We start from the raw sequence: 26,650 nt of genomic DNA on the forward strand, positions 1-26,650 counted from the left end.
TAGTAAGTTTGCTTGTTTACAGTTCTAAGGCCGAGAAAATGTCCCAATTAAAACAAGTCTATAGAAATGTCCATCAAAGGCATCCAGGGAAAGATACCTTGGTTGAAGAAGGTCAATGAAGTTCAGGGTTTCTTTCTCATCTGGAAAGGCATGTGGCAAACACAGCATCGTTTGCTTGCTTTCTCTCCTGGCCTCCCTTCACAAAGCTCCTGGGAAGCGTTTTCCTTCTTCATCTCCAAGGGTCGCTGGCTAGTTGAGTCTGCTTCATGGTGCTGCAGCATTCTCTGCTCTCTCTGAATCTCCATTCTCCAAAATGTTTTCTCTTTTATAGGACTCCAGAAACTTCTCAAGACCCACCCAAATGAGTGGAGACATGTCATCACCTAATCCAGTTTAACAACCACTCTTGATTTAATCACATATCAGGGAGATGATCTGATTACAGTTTCAAACATACAATATTGAATAGGGATTATTCTGCCTTTACAAAATGGGATTTTGATTAAAACATGGCTTTTCTAGGGGACATACATCCTTTCAAGCCGGCACAGTCACTATCATTGTAATTCCAATGCAAAGTTATTTTCCTCACTGCATAGTGCTGAGTGGTTAGTAGTTCTCAATAAAAAATTTTTATTATATCTATGTTATGAAGGCAAAGTTTTCATGTTTGGATTTAATATTGGCAGATAATGTGACTTATATCCACTGTTTTTCTAAATCATCAGATGAATAAGTCTCTTAATTCAAATTGTTCTGTCTGCTCTCAAATAATTCTTAGGATGAGCACACTGGTCTTGAGCTATAGTATTTGAGGTTTCATAATAAATTGATTGATGAACATGAGAAATTGTTTATTAGAGTATGAAGCATTTCCTCTACCATGCGCTTTCAGTTATAGGAATTGTATGTTAACATTTTAGCCTCAAAAACCCTTTCAATAATTCAAAACCTGTCCCTATAGAAATCTTAAGCTTTAATGAGAAAAGTAGAAGAGTTAGCTTGTCTTTTGATGGATGGGAAGAAAGGTTGTGTCAGTGGCTCCATCCTCAAGCAGTAATCTTGTAGAACCTGTACTTCTGGTCTAGCAACTCTCCTCTCTAAGGATCATTCTTGCCTAGTGCTTACATTTAATAGCATAGTATGGCATCTTTGTAAGGAGTGAGTCCTACCCTCTGGATCCTCTAAATCAAACCAAGAGAATGGCCTCAAGTTAGGGAAAATTTATTTAATTCAGGCCTTCTATTCACTGTCAAAAATTATGGAGCTTGATACATAGTAGGTTTTCCATAAATGTTTGAATGAATGCTTAAATACAAATACTTCTCTGTTCATAATCATCAAAAACTAGAAACAACCCAAACAGCCATTAACAATAGAGTGGTTAACAAATTGTGGTGTACTCACACAGTGGAATACTTTATAGCAATAGAAATAAATGAACTTTAGATATATACAAAAACATGGGCAAATCTTATAGAGAATCCATACGCATAATAAATATGTCACAATTCCATTTATAAGATGCAAAAACAGACAAAATTAAACTACTGTTACTGTTTAAGGATACATAAATAGATAGTAATGCTATAAAGAAAAGCAGGGAAATGAATTCCTTGTCAAAATAGCGATTGCCCCTAGGCAGGAAGAGAGGCTTGATTAGGAAGGGGCACGTGGGGAGTGGGGACCTGACAGGATGCTGATAATGGTCTGTTTCTTGACCTGAATGAAAGTTCTATGGGTGCTCATTTTTTCCACAGTTAGTTAAGTTTTATATCCGTTTATTATGTGCCTTCTATATGATCATTATATTCCACAATATAAAGTGGGTTTTTTTTCATTCTTTGATTCTAAGGGAAAAAAGTGTAAAAGATCATATGACATCATGATATATACAATATTTCAGCTCTCTGTTTAACTGGTAAAATGAGTATACTGTTGATCCAGTTTGAAAAGAACTATAAATTGCATAAGATTTTAGATTGTCTGTTTTAAGGTTTCCTTATCGCTGCATTCCTGAACTCTGTAGTTTGTAGAAATGGAAGGAAGAGGAGCAGCACCAATCCAATTACATCTACATTCCTTTGAGGACCTGATGCTTCATCAGAAGGCATTAACCTAACCTCACTGTCTGGGGACATCCCCAATATTGTTCACTTCTTAAAAACTGTATTATTTTCATCCCAGCATGATGTGTGAGAAGTGGGAAATAAGCAAATGTTCTTCCCTGTAAAGGAACACCCCATAACCCCTGTTCTTACAACTATTCTCTCTTAAGCCCACATAGAAAATAGATTTAGAGAGAAGCAAATCTTTAACATGCTTTTGAAAATAATTACTTCATTCACAGAGTTTCATCAGACTGAAGTTAAGTGACAAATTGCTTAGTTAGTGCTATTAAATTGAGATAATGAGCAGCTTCCCCATGCTTGGGGTCTACTAAATACTGAAACTCTTCCCCTGTATATCACTGACTTTGGTGATGCCCTAATTAGCTTAAGCTGCAAAAAGTTTATCTGACCTGTGAACATATTAGTAAAATGGAAGTCCAGCCTCTGGTCTTCTTAAATTATATGACAGATCAAATGGCTATAGCTTATTTAGAAAGTGTCTTAATAGATATTTGTAGCTAATTGGAGAGCACCGTCAGAAATTTTTTCATTAAAGATAGCCAGCCATCACTGTAAGCAGCTCTATGTAAAATTTTCTATACAAAGGGAAGCACTTAACCAATTTACCTGTCCCAGGGTAATTTCTAGCATTTTTGTTCCCCTTTTATGTACAAATTTAACATTCCTTGACTGATTTATTGTGTCGGTTTTAGACGTAAGCACAAACTTTTGATTTACCGTTATGAATAACTGCCTAGTTTTCTGCATTTTACGCTGCTTTTTGTTACAGTTTCTGGCTTAACCTTGCTCTCTTTTAGGGCCTGACATTTCAGGAGGTGGAAAACTTCTTTACTTTCCTAAAGAATATTAATGATGTAGACACTGCACTGAGTTTTTATCATATGGCTGGGGCGTCTCTTGATAAAGGTAATGAAACCTAACATTTTTTTCTTGAAGGTATAAACATTGACTCTGTAATCTGTTGTGACTGTCCCTCAACAGTAATGTGAGTTTTTCTTGTTTTGTTTAGTTGACATTGCATAAGCCTTGCATTTCACCCTGAGATGCCAAACTCGACAAATATATTTTCTTGTGCTAAAGGCTATAGTTAAGGCCGAGGCCCATCTTTAAGTATTATTAGCCTGGGAAATATTCATCTGTGCTGAGGCACAGTGCATAAAACTGTGGAACTTCTCTCATCTGAGCCAGAGAGGTGACATACATAATGTGAAGCTGACATCATTAGCATTTTAATTCATGTCTTTGATGAAAAGGAATGTGGTCTGATTTATTTCTTGTGTTCAAGTATATTTCTTTAAAAAGAAAATCATGACTTTGGGAATAGCACCCCCTATTGGCTTACTTCATGCAAATCCAGTTTCCAGTTAGTTCAGGAAGCTTGTGGGAGCAGAGGAATTGAAAGCAAAACTTCCCCCCATTTTATTATGACAATTTTCAGACAGTTGAAATAATTATTTAAAGAATACCCATATGTCCAACTAAATTAACACTTTACTCTTTTTTCTTTATCTTATATCTATATATTCATCCCTTTAGCTCTTTATCAATCTCTTATTTTTTAATGCATCCAAAATAAGTTGCAGATATAAATACATTTCACTTCTAAACACTTCAGCATGAATATTATTAACTAAAATTCAGTATTTGTTTAAAATGTCATAGCCCCTTTCACAGTCAGTTTCTTCCCCCACCCATCCAGAGGCAAAAATTATTTTATTTTTTTCCCCACCATACGTTAATTTTGCTTCTTCTAGTACTTTTCGTAAAAGGAGTTATGCAATGTGTACTCTTTCTAAGGTTTCTCTCAGCGTAATGTTTTTGAGATCCATCTTTGTTGTTCATATGTCAGTGGTTTGTTCCTTTTTTTATGACAGGCAGTAATCTATTGTATGAATACACCGGTTTGCTTATCCATTCTTCTCTTGATGGACACCTTTGGCTGTTTCCAGCTTTATCATGAATAAAGTTGCTACACACTTTCTTGTGCAAGTCTTTTTTGAGGACATGTATTTTCATTTCTCTTAGGTAAATACCTAGGAATAGAATTGTTAGGTCCGAGGATAAGCTAGTATTTAGTTTATTAAAACACTGTTACACCCTTTTCCACAGTGTATCTTTTTACACTTCTGTCAACAGTGTACAACAGTTCTGTTTGTTTCACAAATTTGTCAACAACTGGAGGTGTCAGCCTATTTAATTTCAGTCGTTATGGTGTATGTTAAGGTATCTCATTGAGGATTTAGTTACTATTTCCCTGATGACTACTTTTATTAAGCATTTGTTTGTGTTCTTGTCATTCACATTTATTCTCTGGTGAAATATCTGTTCAAATCTTTTGATTTTTTAAAAATTAGATTGCTTGTCTTTTTATTATTGAAACATATATATATCCTAGAAACAAATCCTTTATCAAATATATACTTTGCAGCTATTTTCTTAATCTGGCTGGTCTGTTCACTTCCTTATTGGTGTCTTTAATGAGCAGAAAACTTTTAATTTTGATGTAGTCTAATTAATGTAAATTTTATTTTTTGATTATGGCTTTCAGGTTCCTGTCTAATAAACTTTATCTATTGGCAAACTGTGAAGATATCCTTCCATGTTTTCTCCTAGAAGCTTTGTTGTTTTCGTTTGATATTTGCATATATGATCCACCTTCAGTTCATTTCCAGATACGGTGTGAAGTGATGATCAAGATTGCTTTTTCTATATGGATATACAATTGTACCAGTACTATTTGTTCAAAAGGCCTTCCATTAATTGTATTTAGCGTCTTTGTCAAAAATCAAATGACCTTTTAAGTGTGACTCTATTTCTGGGCTCTCTGTTCTCTTATGTTTATGTTTGTGTCTATCCTTATGCCCATACCCATGACTTAAATACTATAGCTTTATATGAAGACTACCCTCCCAACTTGTTTGTTCTTTTTCAAGATTGCTTTGGTTATTCTAGGTCATTCCTTTAAATTTCCATATAAGTTTTTGTGGTTGTTGCACTCTAATATGTCAATATCCCATTTCAAAGTTTTCTAGAAATTTATCCTTTGCTACACATTTTTCTTGTGCATGTATACCTTTTTTATTCCCTCAGTTTCATCTTAGTATAGTTTTAGAAGGGATAAAGATAAACAAATATGTTAAATTACCACTTTTATCCAAAAATCTCCATGCACAAATGTTTTTTGTTTTAATTAGACAAATTGTGGGTTTACAGAACAATCATGCATAAAATACAGGGTTCCCATATATCCCCCCATTAGTAACACCTTGGCTTGGTGTGTGACATTTGTTACACTGATGAAAGCACATTTTTATAATTATACTCGTAACTATTGTCAATGTTTTATCTTAGGGCTTGCTATTTGTGTAGTAGGTTTTCATGGATTTTTAAAAATGTTTATTCTATTACCATGTACATAACCTAACATTTCCTCTCTTATCCACATTCAGATATATATTCCAGTGCTGTTAATTATGTTCACAATATTGTGCTGCTATTACCATCTGTTACCAAAACTTTTCCACCATTCCAAATAGGAACTCTGTACATTTTAAGCCTTAACTCTCTATTCATTCTTCTAGGTTCTTCCTTTGATTTCTATACATGTTTTTTAATCAGCTTATACCTTTTATCCAAAAGAGTGAGATTATGATTCAAATTATATTGAATATATAGATCAACTTGAGAAGAATTTGACGTCTTAATGATATCAAGTCTTCTAATTCATGAGCAAGATGTATCTCTTCATTTATTTAGATAGTCTGTAATTTCTCTCAGCAGTGTTTTTGTTTAAGTGTTTGCTAAGAACTTTATTTTTTGATGCTATCATATTTAGAATTTTTATTTCATTTTCTAGTTGCTTACTGTTAGTATTAAAATACTATTGATTTTTATATATTATCTTGTATTCTGAGCTCTTACTAAATTCCAAACTCTTCTAGTTGGTTTTTTTTATTTTCTATTATCAAACCAAAACAACATATAAACGTGAACATTCTTAACATACAAACATTCCGTGTATGGTGTACAATCAATGGCTCACAATATCATCACATAGTATATTCATCACATGATCTTTTTTTAGAACATTTGCATCACTCCAGAAAAAGGAATAAAAAGAAAAAACTCAACATACCATACCCCTAATCCCTTCCTCTCATTGACCACTAGTATTTCCATCTACTCAATAGATTTTAACCTTTGTTCCCCCTATTTTTTTTCTATACTCCTTACCACTTCCTTTCATTGTTCACTAGTATTTCAATCTACTCAATTTATTTTAACTTTTGTTCCCTCTATTATTTATTTATTTTTAATCCATATTTTTTACTCATCTGTCAATTTGAGTAATTGCGAAAGCTATGTCATTATACATTCATCTTCAAGAAACATGGTACTGGAACACAGCTCTACAGTTTCTGGCACATCCCTCTAGCCACTCTAATGCACCCTAAACTATAAAGGGGATATCTACAAAATGTGTAAGAATAACCTCCAGGATAACCTCTCAACTCTGTTTGAAATCTCTCAGCCATTGACACTTTATTTTGTCTCATTTCTCTCTTCCCCCTTTCGGTCGAGAAGGTTTTCTCTATCCGTTGTTGCTGAGTCCCAGCTCATTCTAGGACTTCTGTCCCACGTAATGAGGGGGAGGGCAGTGAGTTTGCTTGGTATGTTGGCTGAGAGAGAGGCCATATCTGAACAACAAAAGAGGTTTTCTGGGGGTGACTCTTAGGCCTAATTTTAAGTAGGCTTAGTCTGTCCTTTGCAGCGATAAGTTTCATATGAACAAACCTCAAATTGAGGGCTCGGCCTATTTATTTGGTTATCCCCACTGCTTGCGAGAATATCAGGAATTCTCCAAATTGGAGAGTTGAATTTTTCCCTTTCTCGCCGTTCCCCCAAGGGGACTTTGCAAATACTTTTTTTTTTTTTTAATTTTTTTATTAATCAAAAAAAAGAAAAGAAATTAACACAACATTTAGAAATCATTCCATTCTACAAATGCACTCAGTAATTCTTAGTATCATCACATAGATGTATGATCATCATTTCTTAGTACATTTGCATCGATCTGGGAAAAGAACTAGCAAAACAGCAGAAAAAGATATAGAATGTTAATATAGAGAAGAGAATTAAAATAATAATACTAATAATATATATATATATATAAAAAGGAAAAAGAAAAAAACAAAAACAAAAGATACAAACACACAAACAAACAAACAAAAAACCATATTTCAGGTGCAGCTTCATTCAGTGTTCCAACCTAGTTACATTACACCTAGGTATTATTGTGCTGTCCATTTTTGAGTTTTTGTATCTAGTCCTGTTGCACAGTCTGTATCCCTTCAGCTCCAATTGCCCATTATCTTACCCTGTTTCTAACTCCTGCTGGTCTCTGTTACCAATGATATATTCCAAGCTGATTCTCGAATGTCGGTTCACATCAGTGGGACCTTACATTATTTGTCCTTTAGTTTTGGGCTAGACTCACTCAGCATAATGTTCTCTAGGTCCATCCATGTTATTACATGCTTCATAAGTTTAGTCTGTCTTAAAGCTGCATAATATTCCATCGTAGGTATACGCCACAGTTTGTTTAGCCACTCGTCTGTTGATGAACATTTTGGCTGTTTCCATCTCTTTGCAATTGTAGATAATGCTGCTATAAACACTGGTGTGCAAATGTCCGTCTGTGTCTTTGCCCTTAAGTCCCTTGAGTAGATACCTAGCAGTGGTATTGCTGGGTCGTAATCCATTCTGCCATTCTATGTCTTTTGATTGGGAAATTCAGTCCATTAACTTTTAGTATTATTACTGTTTGGATAATATTTTCCTCTACCATTTTGGCTTTTGTATTATATATATCATATCTGATTTTCCTTCTTTCTACACTTTACTCCATACCTCTCTCTTCTGTCTTTTCGTATCTGACTCTAGTGCTCCCTTTAGTATTTCTTGCAGAGCTGGTCTCTTGGTCACAAATTCTCTCAGTGACTTTTTGTCTATAAATGTTTTAATTTCTCCTTCATTTTTGAAGGACAATTTTGCTGGATATAGGAATCTTGGTTGGCAGTTTTTCTCTTTTAGTAATTTAAATATATCATCCCACTGTCTTCTAGCTTCCATGGTTTCTGCTGAGAAATCTACACATAGTCTTATTGGATTTCCCTTGTATGTGACAGATTGTTTTTCTCTTGCTGCTTTCAAGATCCTCTCTTTCTCTTTGACCTCTGACATTCTAACTAGTAAGTGTCTTGGAGAACGCCTGTTTGGGTCTATTCTCTTTGGGGTGCTCTGCACTTCTTGGATCTGCAAATTTAGGTCTTTCATAAGAGTTGGGAAATTTTCAGTGATAATTTCTTCCATTAGTTTTTCTCCTCCTTTTCCCTTCTCTTCTCCTTCTGGGACACCCACAACATGTATATTTGTGCGCTTCATATTGTCATTCAGTTCCCTGATCCCCTGCTCAAGTTTTTCCATTCTTTTCCTTATAGTTTCTGTTTCTTTTTGGGATTCAGATGTTCCATCCTCCAGTTCACTAATTGTAGCTTCTGTCTCTTTAGATCTACCATTGTAGGTATCCATTGTTTTTTCCATTTTTTCTTCTTTGTCCTTCACTCCCATAAGTTCTGTGATTTGTTTTTTCAGATTTTCTATTTCTTCTTTTTGTTCAGCCCATGTCTTCTTCATGTCCTCCCTCAATTTATTGATTTGGTTTTTGAAGAATTTTTCCATTTCTGTTCGTATATTCAGCATTAGTTGTCTCAGCTCCTGTATCTCATTTGAACTATTGGTTTGTTCCTTTGACTGGGCCATATCTTCAATTTTCTGAGCGTCATCCATTATTTTCTGCTGGTGTCTGGGCATTTGATCAGATTTCCCTGGGTGTGGGACCCAGCTGGTTGAAAGCTTTTTCTGTGAAATCTCTGGGCTCTGTTTTTCTTTTCCTGCCCAGTAGGTGGTGCTCGTGGCGCTCGTCTGTCTGCACGGCAGTCGGCCTGGGAAACCGCGCGTGGAGGTGGGGGTCGCTGGCCGCCGCGGCTTGGGAGAGTGCCGGTCCCAATTGCCCAGCTGGCCCGAAACGCCAAGCGTGACGGGAGGGCCCCGCTATCCAACGTTCCCAGTCAGACCCGGGAGCCACGTGCGTGGAGGGGACCCCAGTCTCCAGCAGCCCCGGCCGGGAAAACGCGCGCCCCTCGGGTATCTCACCGCAGCAGATTCTCCCTGCCCGTTCAGCTGTTCCAGAATGGGGTACGCTGTCTTTTTGGTCTCTGTCGTGACTCCGGGAGCTGTTTCGTATTGTTTCTGTTTCTTTAGTTGCTTTTCTGGAGGAGGAACTAAGACCCGCGCGTCTTACTAAGCCGCCATCTTCTCCGGAAGTCTGCAAATACTTTTTTATTCATTGTTCAAATTACTCAGATTTATTGGGGCCTCACTCTGGACAAACCTACAAAATCTCCAGCCCTATTCAAGGTTCCATGTATTTATGGTGTCCAGTTAAACTGTCCATATAAGTTATATTAGGAAATGCAGTAGTCAAAATATAAATTTTGTACCAAACAAACATTTTTTGCTTTAGTCTCACATGTAAGTTAAAATTTTTAAATATGAGTTACCATTTTTTCAACACCCTGTAATATTGACATTCCTTTGTTCTTCCTTATACAAAAACGTTTTTTAATTTGTACATTTAGTCACTATCATTGTACACTCTAGGCATTCCTAGATTATACCATCTCAGTCTTTATCATCTGTCTTTCCTTCTGGTCTCCAGCCCTCCTCCCTCTGTCATTCTCACATTCAGCTTCATTCAGTGTACTAACATTATTGTGCCACAATTAGGTGGTATTGTGCTATCCATTTCTGAATTTTTACAATCAGTCTTGTTGATTGTATCCCTTCAGCTCCAATTACCCAGAATCTACCCTATTTCTGTCTCTTGATGGCCCCTTTTCTTAACTGAAATTCTCCAAGTTCATTCATTAATGTTAGTTCATAACAGTGAGACCCTGCACTGTCATTTTGTTTCAGGCTAATCTCACTCAGCTTAATGTCCTCAAGGTCCATCTATGTTGTTATATGCTTTATGACTTTATTCTGTCTTGCAGCTGCATAATATTCCGTCATATGTATATACCACAGTTTGTTTAGCCACCCGTCTGTTGATGGACATTTTGGCTGTTTCCATCTCTCTTTGCAGTTGTAAATAGTGCTGCTATAAACATTGGTGTGCAAATGCCCATTTGTGTCCTTGCCCTCATGTCCTCTGAGTAGATACCTAGCAATGGTATTGCCAGATTATATGGCAGTTCTATACTTAGCTTCCTGAGGAACTGCCAAACTGCCTTCCACAATGGTTGTACATTTTACATTCCCACCAACAGTGGATAAATGTGCCTGTTTCTCCACATCCTCTAAAGCACTTGTCATTTTCTGTTTTATTGATAATGGCCATTCTGGTGAGTGTGAGATGAAATTTCATTGTGGTTTTGATTTGCATTTCCCTAATAACCAGGGAAGTTGAGCATCTTTTCATGGCTTTTAGCCATTTGTATTTCCTCTTCTGAGAAGTGTCTGTTCATGTCTTTTGCCCATTTTCTTATTGGGTTGTTTGTCTTTTTGTTGTTGAGTTGAACAATCTCTTTATATATTCTAGATATTAGACCCTTATCCGATATGTCATTTCCAAATATTGTCTCCCATTGTTTAGGCTGTCTTTTTATTTTCTTGACAAAGTTCTTTGATGTACAAAAGAGTTTAGTTGAGGAGCTCCCATTTATTTCTTTCTTCAATGCTCGTACTTTGGGTGTAAGGTCTAGGAAACCACCTCCTATTATAAGATTTATAAGGTATTTCCCTACATTTTCTTCAAACAGTTTTATGATCTTAGAGCTAATGTTTAGGTCTTTGATCCATTTTGAGTTAAATTTTGTATAGGGTGTGAGATATGGATCCTTCTTCATTCTTTTGCATGTGGATATCCAGTTCTCCAGGCACCATTTATTGCAGAGACTATTCTGTCCCAGGTGAGTTGGCTTGACTGCCTTATCAAAGATCAATTGTCCATAGATGAGAGGGTGTATATCTGAACACTCTATTCGATTCCATTGGTTGGTATATGTATCTTTATGCTAGTACCATGCTGTTTTAATCACTGTAGCTTCGTAATATGCTTCGTAATACAGCTTCATAAAGTCAGGTAGTGTGAGACCTCCGACTTCATTTTTCTTTCTCAGGATATTTTTAGCTATTCAGGGAACCCTACCTTTCCAGATAAATTTGGTTATTGTTTTTTCTATTTCTGAAAAGTAACTTTTTGGGATTTTATTTGGTATTGCATTGACTCTATAAATCAATTTAGGTAGAATTAACATCTTAACTATATTTAGTCTTCCAATCCATGAACACAGTGTGCCCTTCCATTTATTTTGTTCTTCTGTGATTTCTTTTAGCAATTTCTTGTAGTTTTCTTTGTATAGGTCTTTTGTAACCTTAGTTAAATTTATTCCTAAATATGTTATTCTTTTGGTTACAATATTAAATGGATTTTTTTATTCCCCCCTCATTACTAGTGTATAGAAACACTACAGATTTTTGAGTAAACTTGTAACCTATCACTTTGTTGTACTCATTTATTAGCTCTAGTAGTTTTGCTATGGATTTTTCAGGGTTTTTGACATATAGTATCATATCATCTGCAAGAGTGATGATATGGAAATTCTTGGAATTTCTTCCTTTCCAATTTTGATGTCTTATATTTCTTTTTCTTGTCTAATTGCTCTGGCTAGAACTTCCAACACAATGTTGGATAACAATGGTGATAGTGGACATCCTTGTCTTGTTCCTGATCTTAGGGGGAAAGTTTTCAGTTTTTCCCATTGAAGATGATGCTAGCTGTGGGTTTTTCATATATTCTCCTTATTATTTTGAGGAACTTCCTTCTACTCCTATCCTTTGAAGTGTTTTCAACAAGATAGGATGTTGAATTTTGTCAAATGCCTTTTCTGTATCAATTGAGATGATCATGTGGTTTTTCTGCTTTGATTTGTTGATATGGTGTATTACATTAAATGATTTTTTTATGTTGAACCATCCTTGCATACCTGGGATGGATCCTACTTGGTCATGATGTATAATTCTTTTAATATGCTACTGGATTCGATTTGCTAGAATTTTGTTGAGAATTTTTGCATCTATATTCATTAGAGAAATTGGTATGTAATTTTCTTTTCTTGTAATATCTTTTTCTGGCTTGGTATGAGGGTGATGTTGACTTCATAGAATGAGTTAGGTAGCCTTCCCTCCTCTTCAATTTTTTTGAAGAGTTTGAGCAGGATTGGTACTAATTCTTTCTGGAATGTTTGGTAGAATTCACATGTGAAGCTGTCTGGTTCTGGACTTTTCTTTTTGAGGAGCTTCTTAATGACTAACTCAATTTCTTTACTTGTAATTGGTTTGTTGAGGTCGTCTATTTCTTCTCGAGTCAATGTTGGTTGTTCATGCATTTCTAGGAAGTTTTGCATTTCATCTACATTGTCTAGTTTTATTAGCATAAAGTTGTTCATACCTCTCATTACCTCCTTTATTTCTATATGGTCAGTGGTTATGTCTCCTCTTCCATTTCTGATTTTATTTATTTGCATACTCTCTCTTCTTTTTGTCATCTTTGCTAAGGGTCCATCAATCTTACTGATTTTCTCATAGAACCAACTTCTGGTTTTGTTGATTTTCTTGACTGTTTTCATGTTCTCAATTTCATTTATTTCTGTTCTAATCTCCATTAATTCTTTCCTTTTGCTTGCTTTGGGGTTAGTTTGCTGTTCTTTCTCTAGTTCTTCCAAGTGGAGAGTTAATTTCTCCATTTTTTCTCTTCCATCTTTTTTGATATAGGCATTTAGGGCACTAAATTTCCCTCTTAGCACTGCCTTTGCAGCATCCCATAAATTTTGATATGTTGTGTTTTCATTTTCATTTGCCTCGAGACATTTACTGATTTCTCTTGTAATTTCTTCCTTGACCTACTGGTTGTTTAAAAGTGTGGTATTAGGCCTCCATATATTAGTGAATTTTCTGGCCCTCTGCCTATTATTGATTTCCAAGTTCATTCTTTATGATCTGAGAAAGTGTTTTGTATTATTTCAGTCTTTTTAAATTTATTGAGACTTGCTTTGTGAGTGAGCATATGGTCTACCCTTAAGAATGATCCATGAGCCCTTGAAAAAAAGATGTATCCTATTGTTTGTGGTATAATGTTCTATGAATGTCTGCTAGGTCTAATTCCTTTATTGTATTATTCAAATTTTCTCTTTCTTAATTGATCCTCTGCCTAGATGTTCTGTCCATTGATGAGAGCAGGGAATTGAAGTCTCCTACTATTACGGTAGATGTGTCTATTTCTATTTTCAGTGTTTGCCTCATGTATTTTGGAACATTCTGGCTTGGTGCATATGTATTTTTGATTGTTAAGTCTTCTTGTTGAATTGTTCCTTTTATTAATACATAGTGTCCTCTTTGTGTTTTGTTTTACATTTGAACTCTAATTTCTTGGAAATTAGTATAGCTATTCCTATTCTTTCCTGATTGTTGTTTGCATGAAATATCTTTTCCCAACTGTGGTAGTCAGATTCAGTTGTCAACTTGGCCAGGTGAAGGCACCTAGTTCTGTTGCTGGTACATGAGCCAATGGTACTTGAACCTCATCTGTTGCTGATTACATCTGCAGTTGGCTAGGAGGCGTGCCTGCTGCAATGAATGACGGTTGAGTTAATTGGCTGGTGCTTAAATGAGAGAGCTCAATGTAGCACAGCCCAAGCAACTCAGCATACCTCATCTCAGCACTCGCAGCTCAGCCCAGGCCTTTGGAGATGCAGAAAGAAATCACCCTGGGGAAAGTTGTTGGAACCCAGTGGCCTGGAGAGAAGGCCAGCACAGACCATCCTGTGCCTTCCCACGTAAGAAAGAACCTCAGTGAAAAGTTAGCTGCCTTTCCTCTGAAGAACTAACAAAATATATCCCCTTTTATTAAAAGCCAGTCCCTCTCTGGTGTGTTGCATTCCAGCAGCTAGCAAACTAGAACACCAACCTTTCATTTTAGACCTGTGTTTATCCTTGGGTCTAAAATGCATCTCCTGTAGACAACATATAATGGATCCTGTCTTTAATTCATTCTGCCAGTATGTCTTTTGATTGGGGAGTTTAATCCATTAACATTTAGTGTTGTAACTGTAAGGGCAGTACTTTCTTCTACCATTTTGCCTTTTGGATTTTATATGTCATATCTAATTTTTCTTCTTTTTACCTTTACTGATAGACTTCATTTCTACACTCTTCTCCACACCTCTCTCTGCCGTCTTTTCCGATCTGTCTCTATGCTCCCTTTAATATTTCTTGTAGAGCCAGTCTCTTGGTCACAAATTCTCTTGGTGGTTTTTTTGACTGAAAATGTTTTAATTTCCCCCTCATTTTTGAAGGACAATTTTGCTGGATATAGAATTCTTGGTTGGCAGTTTTTCTCTTTTAGTATCTTAAGTATATCATACCACTGTCTTGCCTCCATGGTTTCTGCTGAGAAATCTGCATATAGTCTTATTGGGCTTCCCTTGCATGTGATGGATTGTTTTTCTCTTGCTGCTTTCAAGAGTCTCTCTTTCTCTTTGACAGCTGATTTGTAAGTGTCTTGGAGTATATCTATTTGAATCTATTCTGTTTGGGGTATGCTGCATTTTTTGGAACTTTAATATTAAGTCTTTTGTAAGAGTTGGGAAATTTTCAGTGATGATTTCCTCCATTAGTTTTTCTCCTCCTTTTCCCTTCTCCTCTCCTTCTTGGACACCCACAACACGTATATTCATGCACTTCATGCTGTCATTCAGTTCCCTGAGTCCCTGCTCATATTTTTCTATTCTTTTCTCTATATTTTCTTTTGCTTGTTGTATTTCAGATGTCCCATCCTCCAGGTTACTAATCCTTTCTTCTGCTTCTTGAAATCTAATATTGTAGGTTTCCATAGTTTTTTCATTTCTTCTAACTGTGCTTTTCATTCCCATAAGTCTGTGATTTGCTTTTTCAGACTTTCAGTTTCTTCTTGTTGTTCGTTCCTTGCCTTCTTTATATCCTCCCTCAATTAACTGAGTTGATTTTTGATGAAATTTTCCATTTCAGTTTGAATATCCTGAATTAACTGTTTCAACTCCTGTATCTCATTTGAATTGTTGGTTTGTTCCTTTGACTGGGTATCTTCAATTTTCCTAGTATGATATTATTTTTTGCTGGCGTCTAGACATTTAATTTCCTTAATTAGTTTATTCTGGAGATTGTCTTCACTTTTTTACTTAGGATTTTCTTGCTGGATGACTTTGTCATCTGTCTATTCTTTGACATTCAGTTCAGCTTATTCTAGACCTCTAGCCTATGTTTTGTTTAGCAGATCAGAATTTTTCAGTTCTTGTTTTCTAGTTTCTTGCCCTACCTGTATGGTGCCTTTTTTTTTTCCTTAGGAGGGTCTACTTAGGTATTATAGACCCCAGTCAGATTTTCCGATATCAGACTGGCCTCCCCTCAGGAGGAAAGAGTCACCTGCATCAGCTTACCCTGAGAGTGAGACCCAGCAGGTTGAAAGACTTTCCTATGAAGCCTGTAGACTCTGTTTTTCCCATCCTGCCCAGTATGTGGTGCTTGTGTGCCTGCAGTTCCCACCAGCATCAAGTGTTGCAGTACCTTTAACTTCAGCAGACTCTTCCTGCTGGGGCATGGTAGAGACAGAGGGGAGGTTGTAGTCTGGCTTTATCTGAATTCCTTGAACGAGGGATTCCACCTGAACTAGACCCCACCCCTTCCTGGGGAAGGCACAGCCTCCAGGGAATTACTTCCTTTCACTTGAGCAGCCTCTTTGCCTCTCAGACAAGCTTAATTTGGCCCTTGCCTGGGGCATTTGGAGCCTGAGAAGCCTTGCAGTTGTATGCAAAGAACAGTCAAGCCATAGAAACACAGCCACAAAAAAGAAAAGAAAAAAAATCATTTTCAGAGCAGGACCCCCATTTGTAGGGTTTGCCAATCAAAAGCTCAAGTTGGCACGTTGCTCTGTGTATCTCCAGGTGCTATGTGCCCCCTCCTTTCCTTCAGGGCCCAGACCTTTTCAAGTATTTTGATCTGAAAAAAACTTTTTTTTTCTTTTTTCATCAGCCTGCCCCCTCCATGGGGCAAAAACCAGCAACCTTAACTTTTACTGGAGGTTCAGCTGAGCTGGGGGTCTATTTTTAGTAGTCAGAATTTGTTAGTTAATTCCACAGTTGGAGCTTGGTTGCACTCAGCCCTTTGCTGTTAGTAAAGTCTCTTTCCTTTCTTCTCTGGGAAGCAGCCTCTGGGGGTGGAGCGCCAACCTCCATGGCTTAGGGGGCTCACAGTTCTGGGTGGGATTGCAGCTGGTCCAGCTTGTCCAGACTAGTGTATGCTGTGTGTCCCCCAGCAGTTGTTCTGTACTGTTCCTGACTATTTACTAGCTGCTCTGGAGGATGAACCTCACTAAGCCGCCATCTTAGACCCACCCTCTCTTCTAGTTGTTTTTTTATAGTTTCCTTAGTTTTTTTTGACATAGTCATCTGCAGACAGATAGAGTTTCAGTTCTTTTTTTTATATTTATGCCTTTATTTCTTGCTTTTTGCACTTACTTAAACTACCAGTACCATGAGAATAGTAGTGAAAATGGACTTCCTTGGCTTCTTCATTTTAGAGGGAACACATTCAATATTTGACCATTAAGTTTGATGTTAGATTTTCCAAAATGCCCTTTATCAGATTAAGGAAATTTTATTTCTGCTCCTAATTTGAAGAGGATTTTTATCATTGATAGGGGTTGAATTTTATTGAATACCTTTTCTGTATATGTTGAAAAGATCATATAGTTTTCTTCCTTCATTCTCTAAATACAGTAGATTATATTGCTAATCCCTCATAATCCTGGAATAAACCTAGCTTCACCATGATATATCAGACTTTATACATGTTGGTAGATTTGATTTACTAATATTTTGTTAAATAATGAGGGATATTGATCTGTAATTTTTTGTAATGTCTTTTCAGGTTTTGTATCAGAGTATGTAGGCCTCATAAAATGAGTTGTGATTTTTTTTTCTCCTGTTTTCAGGGAGAGTTTGTGGAGATTGTTCTTATTTCTTTCTGAATTGTTTGATAGGAGTCACTGGTGAACCCATTTGAGCTGCAGGGTTTTTTTGTGGGAAAGTTTTGATAATGAATTTAATTTCTTCAGGTATTTAGAGTTTCTGTTTTACCTTATATCAGTTTTTAAAATATTTAATTTTTAGTAAAGTTTTAGATTTACAAAATGATTGAGCAAGTAGTATTCCCACCTCTGCATGCTATTTTCCCTATTATTCCCATCTTGCATTAGTATGGTACATGTTACGACCAGTGAACCAATATTAATACATTATTATTCCTGTATATAGTCAATGATTTACATTAGGATTCACTCTTTACATTGTACAGGTCTATGGGTTTTGACAAATAATAATGATATCTTCCACCATTAACATATCATACTGTTCTAGTCTACCAAAGCTGCCAGAATGCAATACACCAGAGATGGATTGGCATTTAATAAAAGGGGATTTATTTACTTAAAAGTGAATAGTTCTTCGGGGAGAAATTTAACTTCCCCAAGTTGAATTCTTGATATTCTCACAAGTAGTGTGGACAACCAAAGCTATAGGCTGAGCCCCCAGTCTTGGGGTTTGTTCATATGAAACTTAACCCCACAAAGGATAGGTCAAGTCTACTTAAAATTTAGGCCTAAGATTCACCCCCAAGAGAGCCTCTTTTGTTGCTCAGATGTGGCCTCTCTCCAGTCAACACAACAAGCAATCTCACCACCCTCCCCCTGTCTACATGGGACATGACTCCCAGGAGTGTGGACCTTCCTGGCAATGTGGGACAGAAATCCTAGAATGAGCTGAGACTCAGCATCAAGGGATTGAGAAAAACCCTAGAATTCGCTGAGACTTAGCATCAAGGGATTGAGAAAACCTTCTCGACCAAAAGGGGGAAGAGTGAAATGAGACAAAGTGGCAATGGCTGAAAGATTCCAAACAGAGTTGAGAGGTTATCCTGGAGGTTATTCTTATGCATTAAGTATATATCACCTTATTATTCAAGATGTAATGGAGAGGCTGGAGGGAACTGCCTGAAAATGTAGAGCTGTGTTCCAGTAGCCATGTTTCTTGAGGATGGTTGAATAATGATATAGCTTTCACAATGTGACTGTGTGATTGTGAAAACCTTGTGTCTGATGCCCCTTTTATCTACCTTGTCAACAGACGAGTAGAACATACAGAGTAAAAATAAATAATAGGGGGAACAAATGTTAAAGTAAATTTAGTTTGAAATGCTAGTGATCAATGAAAGCGAGGGGTAAGGGGTATGGTGTATATATTCTTTTTTTTTCTGTTTTCATTTTATTTCTTTTTCTGTTGTCTTTTTATTTCTTTTTCTGAATTGATGCAAATGTTCTAAGAAATGATGAATATGCTACTATGTGATGATATTGAGAATTACTGATTATATATGTAGAACAAAATGATCATATGTTAATGTTTTTGTTTGTTGTTATTGTTTTCTAATTAATAAATGTTTTTAAAAATGTAAAAGAAAAAAATGTGAACAGTTTTTCAGAGGAAAGGCAGCTTACTTTCAACTAAGGTTCTTTCTTTCATGGGAAGGCACAGGGCGATCTCTGCTGGCGTTCTTTCCAGGCCTCTGGGTTCCAACAACTTTCTCCAGGGTGATCCCTTTCTGCATCTCCAAAGGCCTGGGCCCTGCTGCAAGTGCTGAGATGAGGTGTGCTGAGCTGCTTGGGCTGTGCTGCAGTTGAGCTCTCTCATTTAAGCATCCAGCCAATTAAATCAAACATCATTCATTGCAGCAGGCAGCCTCCTAGCCAACTGCAGGTGTAATTAGCAATAGATGAGGTTCACATGCCATTGGCTCCTGTTCACAGCAATAGAATTAGGCACCTTCACTTGGCCAAGTTGACACCTGAACCTAACTACCACACATTCAGAATAATTTCACCATCCTACAAACTCCCTGTGCTTCACTTATTTATCCCTCCCCCTGCTGTGTTTTTTGAGAAATTTGTCCATTTCTTCTAAATTGTTGAATTTGATATAAAGTGGTTCATAATATTCTCTCACTAGCCTTTTAATGTCTATAGAATCTGAAATCTCTTTCATTCCTGATACTGGAGAATAATAACTGCTCCCTCTCTCTCTCTCTTTTTTTTCTCCTATGCAGTCTTGTTAAAGGTTTGTCAATTTGTTGATCTTCCAAAAATAAAAACAACTTATGACTTAATTTCCTCTGTGGCTTAGTATCTATTACATTGATTTTTGGCTCCTGTCTGTTATTTCTTTCCTTCTACTTATTTTCAGTGTACATTACTTTGCTTTTTCTATCTTCTTAAGATGGACGTGTCTTCCTTTTCTAAAATAAGCTTTTTAAGCTATAAGTGTCTCGCAAAACACTGCTTTATTTATATCCCACAAATTTTTATATGTTACATTTTCATTATCATCTTGTTTGAAACATTTCTGATTTTCCCAGTGATTTCTTTGATGATCCATGGGTTACTTAAAGTGTGTTACTTAATTTCCATGTATTTTGTGTTTTTCTAAAATTATTATTATTGATAATCTGCTTTAATTTCATTGTATCTGAAAACATACTCTGTAAGATTTCAACTCTTTATAATTGAGACTTGCTTTGTTGTCCAGCCTATAATCAATCTTTTGATGAATGTTTCATACGCATTTCAGAGGAATGTGTATTCTGCAGTTTGGAGTATAGTGTTATATAAATGTCAATTAGGCAAAGGTGGTTGACAGTGTTATTCATATCTTCGTGTCCTTACTGACATTTTTGCCTGTTTGCTTTGTTATTAGTGAGAGAGGGGTATTAAAGTCTCCAGGTGTGATTACGTAGGTTTGCCGGTTTTGCCATGTGAATGATCTCTGTCTTTGCTTCATATATCTTGTGCTCTCATATTAAGTGTATTCACATTTATGATTATTATGCTTTCCTGGATGAATTGGTCATTTTATCACTGAAATATTACTCCTTTACCTTAGGTGTATTCCATTTCTTGAAGTCTATTTTGGCTGATATTAATAAAGATACTCCAGATTCCTTGTAATAATTATTTCCATGGTGTATCTTTTTTTATTCTTTTATGTTTGACCTATCTGTGCATTTTACTTAAAGTGTGTCTCTTTTAGACACCATATTGTTGTTTAGCGAGTGGCGTTTTAGGTATACTTCTTTGCATTATATAGTTCTCTAGAAATTACAATATAATTTTTCATGGTCTACTTAAAGTTAATATTTATATCACTTCAAGTGAAATACAAGAATATTGCAATCAGTATTATTCCATCTTCCACTACCCCATCTTTTATACTATATTTGTCATTAATATTTATTCTATGTATGTTGTAATCCCTGCCATACAATATTTTTATTTTTGTGTTTTTTTAAGAAGTTAAGAGAAAAAATAATACTTTATATTTACTCACATATTTTCATTTTGAGTATTTTCCATTTCTTCCTAAATATTTGTGTTTTTATCCACAACTTGCCTTAAGTCTGAAGAATTTCCTTTATAATTTCTTGCAGTGAAGATCTGCTAGCAGTTAATTCTCTTGGTTTTGGTTTATCTGAAAATGTCCTTATTTTACCATTGGGCGTTGTTATGTATGATTTTAAATATCTCCAAAGCACTGACTGAGGTTTTATAAACACAATCTTGCTTGTGATGATCCAAGAGACTGTCTCTAAGTCTAATTTTACTAAAAAAGTTGCCCAGCCAGTAGCCAAAATGAGGTCCTCCTGAAATGCTTTTGTTTAAAATAGCATTTGTGTGTTCAAAAAAAACCTCCTCTGACCTTTGTAGAATCCTTTAGGAAAAAAGTTAATGATTCTGTGGAGATTGCATGTGTTTGTGTAATGTGTGTGTGTGCGCGTGTGTGTATGTATGTGGCATCACAGGGATCTCCAGAATAACTCTGGCTATATTGCACTGTTTCATAAAACAAGATTTGACAGCATCTGTAAATCCAAAGATATGAGATTATAAATCATCATTTATTATAAAATAAAATTAATAAGCTTCCTTTTTATATTCGTACACCTTTTTTTTTTTAAGCCCAACTAAAGACAATAGATATAAGATGAGTCACTCTCTGTGTTAAAATTATAGTCTCTCGAACTACTAAATAACCAGAAATAGTAGAGAACAACTCCTGGGGCCACATCAGTGACCAGACACAGTGTACCTCCGTCTGGACCAGCTGGACCGGCTGCGAGCACCCCCCAGAACTGTGAGTCTCTAAAGCTGTGGCGGCCAGCGCCCCTCCCCCACAGGCCGCTTCCCAGACTGGAAAGGAAAGGACTTTACCAGCAGGAGGGACTGGGCACAATCAAACACCAATTGTGGAACAAATTAACAAATTCTGACTACTAAAAATAGGCCCCCAGCTTAGGTGAACCTGATCAAAGCAGAGGTTGCTCATTTTTGCCCCGGCGCCAAGAGGGCAGGACTGACAGAAAAAGGAGAAAAGAAAAAGAAGGAAACAGAGGTTTTTGTGGCTGTGTATCTACAAAGGCTTGACTGCCTCTGGATACAGCGGCAGGACTTTTCAGGCAGCAACTGCCCCAGGCTTAGGCAGAAGTGAGCTCTTTTGGGGGCTTGTCTGGAGCCTGTGCCTTCCCCAGGGGAGAGGTGAAGCCCCACCCAGGTGGAATCCCTCCATCAAGGAATTCAGACACCAGGGCTTGGTAATTTGAAGCCATTAAAAACAGCCTACAACCTCTCCTCTGTCTCCACCACACCCCAGCGGGAGAGTCTGCCAAAGTTAAAGGTACCACATCATCTTATGCTGGTGGGACCTGCAGGCAGACAAGCGCCACATACTGGGCAGGATAAGAAAAACAGAGTCCAGAGAATTCACAGGAAAGTCTTTCCAACCTGCTGGGTTTCACCCTCAGGGAAAACCGACGCAGGTGACTCTTTCCTCCTGATAGGAGGCCAGTTTGGTCTGGGAAAATCTGGCTGGGGTCTATAATATCTAAGTAGACCCTCCTAAGTGTGTGTGGGGGGAAGGCACCACACAAGCAGGGCAAGAAACAAGAAAACAAGAACTGAAAAATTCTCCTCTGTTAAACAAAACTTAAGTTAAAGGTCCAGATAAAGCTGAATGGAATGTCAAAGAACAGACAGACAACAAATTCATCCAGCAAGAAAACCCTAGATAAGAGAAGTGAAAGTAATCTCCAGAATAAACCAGTTAAGGTAATTAAATGCCTAGACGCCAGCAAAAAATAACAAATCACACTAGGAATGGCCCAGTCAAAGGAACAAACCAACAATTCAAATGACATACAGGAGCTGAAACAATTAATTCAGAATGTACAAACAGACATGGAAAACCTCATCAAAAACCAAATCAATGAATTGAGGGAGGATATAAAGAAGGCAAGGAAAAAACAAAAAGAAGAAACTGAAAGTCTGAAAAAACAAATCACAGAACTTATGGGAATGAAAGACACAGTAGAAGAGATGAAAAAAACAATGGAAACCTACAATGGTAGATTTCGAGAGACAGAACATAGGATTTCAAAACTGGAGGATGGAACATCTGAAATCCTACAAGAAACAGAAACTATAGGGAAAAAAATGGAAAAATATGAGCAGGGACTCAGAGAATTGAAAGACAATATGAAGCGCACGAATATACGTGTTGTGGGTGTCCCAGAAGGAGAAGAGAAGGGAAAAGGAGGAGAAAAACTAATGGAGGAAATTATCACTGAAAATTTCCCAACTCTTATGAAAGACTTAAAATTACAGATCCAAGAAGTGCAGCGTACCCCAAAGAGAATAGATCCAAATAGACATACTCCAAGACATTTAATAATCAGAATGTCAGAGTTCAAAGAGAAAGAGAGGATCTTGAAAGCAGCAAGGGAAAAGCAATCCATCACATACAAGGGAAGCCCAATAAGACTATGCGCAGATCTCTCAGCAGAAACCATGAAGGTGAGAGGACAGTGGGATAATATATTTAAATTACTAAAAGAGAAAAACTGCCAACCAAGAATTCTATATCCAGCAAAACTGTCCTTCAAACATGAGGGAGAAATTAAAACATTTTCAGACAAAAAATCACTGAGAGAATTTGTGACCAAGAGACCAGCTCTGCAAGAAATACTAAAGGAAACACTAGACACAGATATGAAGACAGAAGAGAGAGGTGTGGAGAAGAGTGTAGAAAGGAAGACTATGAGTAAAGGTAAAAAGAAGGAAAATTAGATATGACATATAAAATCCAGAAGGCAAAATAGTAGAAGAAAGTACTACCCATGCAGTAATAACACTGAATGGTAATGGATTAAACTCTCCAATCAAAAGACATAGTCTGGCAGAATGGATTAAAAAACAGGACCCATCTATATGCTGTCTCTACTCAAAGGACACGAGGCCAAGGACACAAATGGACATTTACACACCAATGTTTATAGCAGCATTATTGACAATTACCAAGAGATAGAAACAGCCAAAATGTCAATCAACAGACAGTTGACTAAACAAACGATGACATTTACATAAGATGGAATATTATGCAGCTGTAAGACAGAATAAAGTTATGAAGTATGTAACAACATGAATGGACCTTAAGGACATTATGCTGAGTGTGATTAGCCAGAAACAAAAGGACAAATACTGTATGGTCTCATTGATATGAACTGACATTAGTGAATAAACTTGGAATATTTCCTTGGTAACAGAGACCATCAGGAGATAGAAATAGGGTAAGATATTGGGTAATTGGAGCTGAAGGGATACAGATTGTGCAACAGGACTGAATATAAAAACTCAGAAATGGACAGCACAATACTACCTAACTGTAATGTAATTATGTTAAAATGCTGAATGAAGCTGCACGTGAGAATGATAGAGGGAGGAGGCTGGGGACATAAATGAAATCAGAAAGAAAGATATATGGTAAAGATCAAGATGGTATAATCTAGGAATGCCTACCATGTATAATAATAGTGAAATGTACAATGTATACATTTAAAAAAAAAATTATAGTCTCTCAAGAAAAGGGAATGATTCAGGGTACTGGTGGCAAAGGCAAGTGCAACCTAGTGATTAAAGAAATGAAAAAGTGTTTCTTTAAGTGACTTCAGGCCATTTCCTGATATGTTTAGACCCTATATAGTTCATGCCCCATCAGCCTTGGTAATAAACAGATTATACAGTCACATCTGATAATCACAAATATCTTTGGCTTTGAGATATATGATGTTTTGGGATTTGTTTTGACTTCTTTTTTTATCATTAGTTGTATAACTTTGGATTCCCTGAGTTCATTACAGTAGATAATCTAGAGGAAATTGGCCTAGATTTACGCCAAGTAACAGGGAGAAGCCAACCAAAAATTTTGTCATCCATGTGTAATCCACAAGGTAAATAAAGATTAATTTGCTGTGAGAATATTTGTATATGTCTGTTTAAAAAGCTGATTATCTGTTTTTTAAGAAACCTAAGTATACTCTTTACCTGAGTAACTTCTATTTATTTTTCAAGTCTCAATTCAAATATCACTTCCTCAGAGAGGCTTTCCCTAACTATTCAGTATAATTTTTTTTAAAAAAACTATATTGTCTATAGCTTTATAATTAAAAGAAAGAGAAGTTAATCTACAATCTTCTGTCGTCACTGTTGTCATCAGTTCCTATCTGTAAATTACGGACATTGCTGGAACTTCTACAAATGTGGTTAATCAGGTTGAGCAGAGAACATTGAGTACAATATTTGGTACATAAATAGTAGGCCCTCCGTAAATGCTTAGTAAATGAAAGATTCCCCATCTATCCAAGAGCTCAAACAAACAAACAAAAAAGTAGGCACCATTCTTGATTCCTTTCTCTCCCACCCCACAATTATTTCTTCAATAAATCCTATTGTTTCTACTCCCCAACATATTCTGATTCTGGCTCCTTTTCTCTCTCTCCCCTACTACAGCCCTAGGCTCTTTTTTTTTTTTTTTACATGGGCAGGCACCGGGAATCAAACCCGGGTCCTCTGGCATGGCAGGCAAGCATTCTTGCCTGCTGAGCCACCGTGGCCCACCCAGCCCTAGGCTCTTTACCTGGCTTTCAGGGCTCTGTGTGACATGATCATTGTATACTTTGTGAGCTTATCACGTCTCTTTCCTCCTAGTTCACTCACTTCACTTTGGCCTTCTGTTTGTACTGCAGATATACCACAACCATTTCCACCTTGGTGCCTTTGTTCTAGCTCTACCTCAAGTGCTCTTTGCTGGAATCCCCATGAACTAGCTCTTTGTAATTTAATTCTCAGTATAAGTGACATCCCAGAAAGACCTTCCCTGACTTCCCATTCTAAAGTAGCTTAGCCACCCTATATCAAGTGTATCCTAAATAGTTTTTATCACTATCTGATATTGACTCATGTATTTATCTGTCTCCCCTTATTAGAATGCTTTTATGTCGTGCTGTCAAATGTATTCCTTATGCCTTGAACAATACCTGGAACAAAGCAGACACTCAATAAATAGTTGATCAATAAATGAATGATTGAACATACTAATATATGTGAATAAGACACGGGATCCTAAACCAGCAAACCCTCACCCTTCTTAACAGACCCAGAGAACAAACTGTGTTCTGCTGAAACCCCTATCTTTGGACTTGACACATATTTCACCTTCTTCCATGCTTAAAAGGGTGACGATACCAGTTATGCTAACTTCATTTACCGGGGTGTGCACAATAAGAGTAGCACATATTCAGCTGTTCTTTCCAAGTATCTTAACTCTGCCAGGTGTGTTTATCTTTTGCAGGCTCCCCTGGCACTCTGCCTAGGGCTTTGCTTTTACTAGTTTTTCCTTTTCTTTTCCATGGGCAGGCACCAGGAATCGAACCTGGATCTCTGGCATGGCAAGCAAGAAGTCTGCCTGCTGAGCCACCGAACCCCCCACCCCACCCCAGGCCTTCGCTTTTAAACCTCTGTAGCCCTGACAGACTTACAGGTGGTTTTTCCATTGATTTGAGTCCTGTATGAGTTATAGACCTTTCCTTCTACCTACATAGAATTAAGGAATTTGTTCCTGGGATGAATCTTAAAAGAAGAAAGGAAGGAAAATGTGGTAGTTAAGAACATAGTCTCTGAAGTTGTACTGCCTGGATTTGAATCTTAGCTCCATCATTTACTAGCTGCACAGCTTTAGGCAAGTTCTGAATTTAGTTTCTATGTTTTTAAAATCAGGATAATAATACCCATCCTATAGGGTTGTTGTGAGGATAAATCTACACTAAAGCACTAACCTTACACCTGTCATATGGTGAATGTTTAGTAATGTCATATACATTATTAAGAAGTTGATGATGTAAAACAGATTTAGTGTGATTCATCCATT

General features: G+C 36.8%; 1 protein-coding gene across 5 annotated transcripts in view; it reads left to right on the forward strand.

Moving 5' to 3' along the window:
- MICU1 (mitochondrial calcium uptake 1) overlaps positions 1 to 26,650 on the forward strand; it is a 284,544-nt gene that overhangs the window by 230,780 nt on the left and 27,114 nt on the right. For all 5 annotated transcript variants that reach the window (XM_077124976.1, XM_077124978.1, XM_077124977.1 and 2 more), the window contains one exon: positions 2,930 to 3,038. In XM_077124976.1, the coding sequence (XP_076981091.1) occupies positions 2,930 to 3,038 (109 nt within the window). The remainder of the gene's footprint in view (positions 1 to 2,929; positions 3,039 to 26,650) is intronic.

The sequence above is a fragment of the Tamandua tetradactyla genome, chromosome 13, assembly GCF_023851605.1.
Source record: "Tamandua tetradactyla isolate mTamTet1 chromosome 13, mTamTet1.pri, whole genome shotgun sequence".
In the NCBI taxonomy this organism is placed as follows: Eukaryota; Metazoa; Chordata; class Mammalia; order Pilosa; family Myrmecophagidae; genus Tamandua; species Tamandua tetradactyla.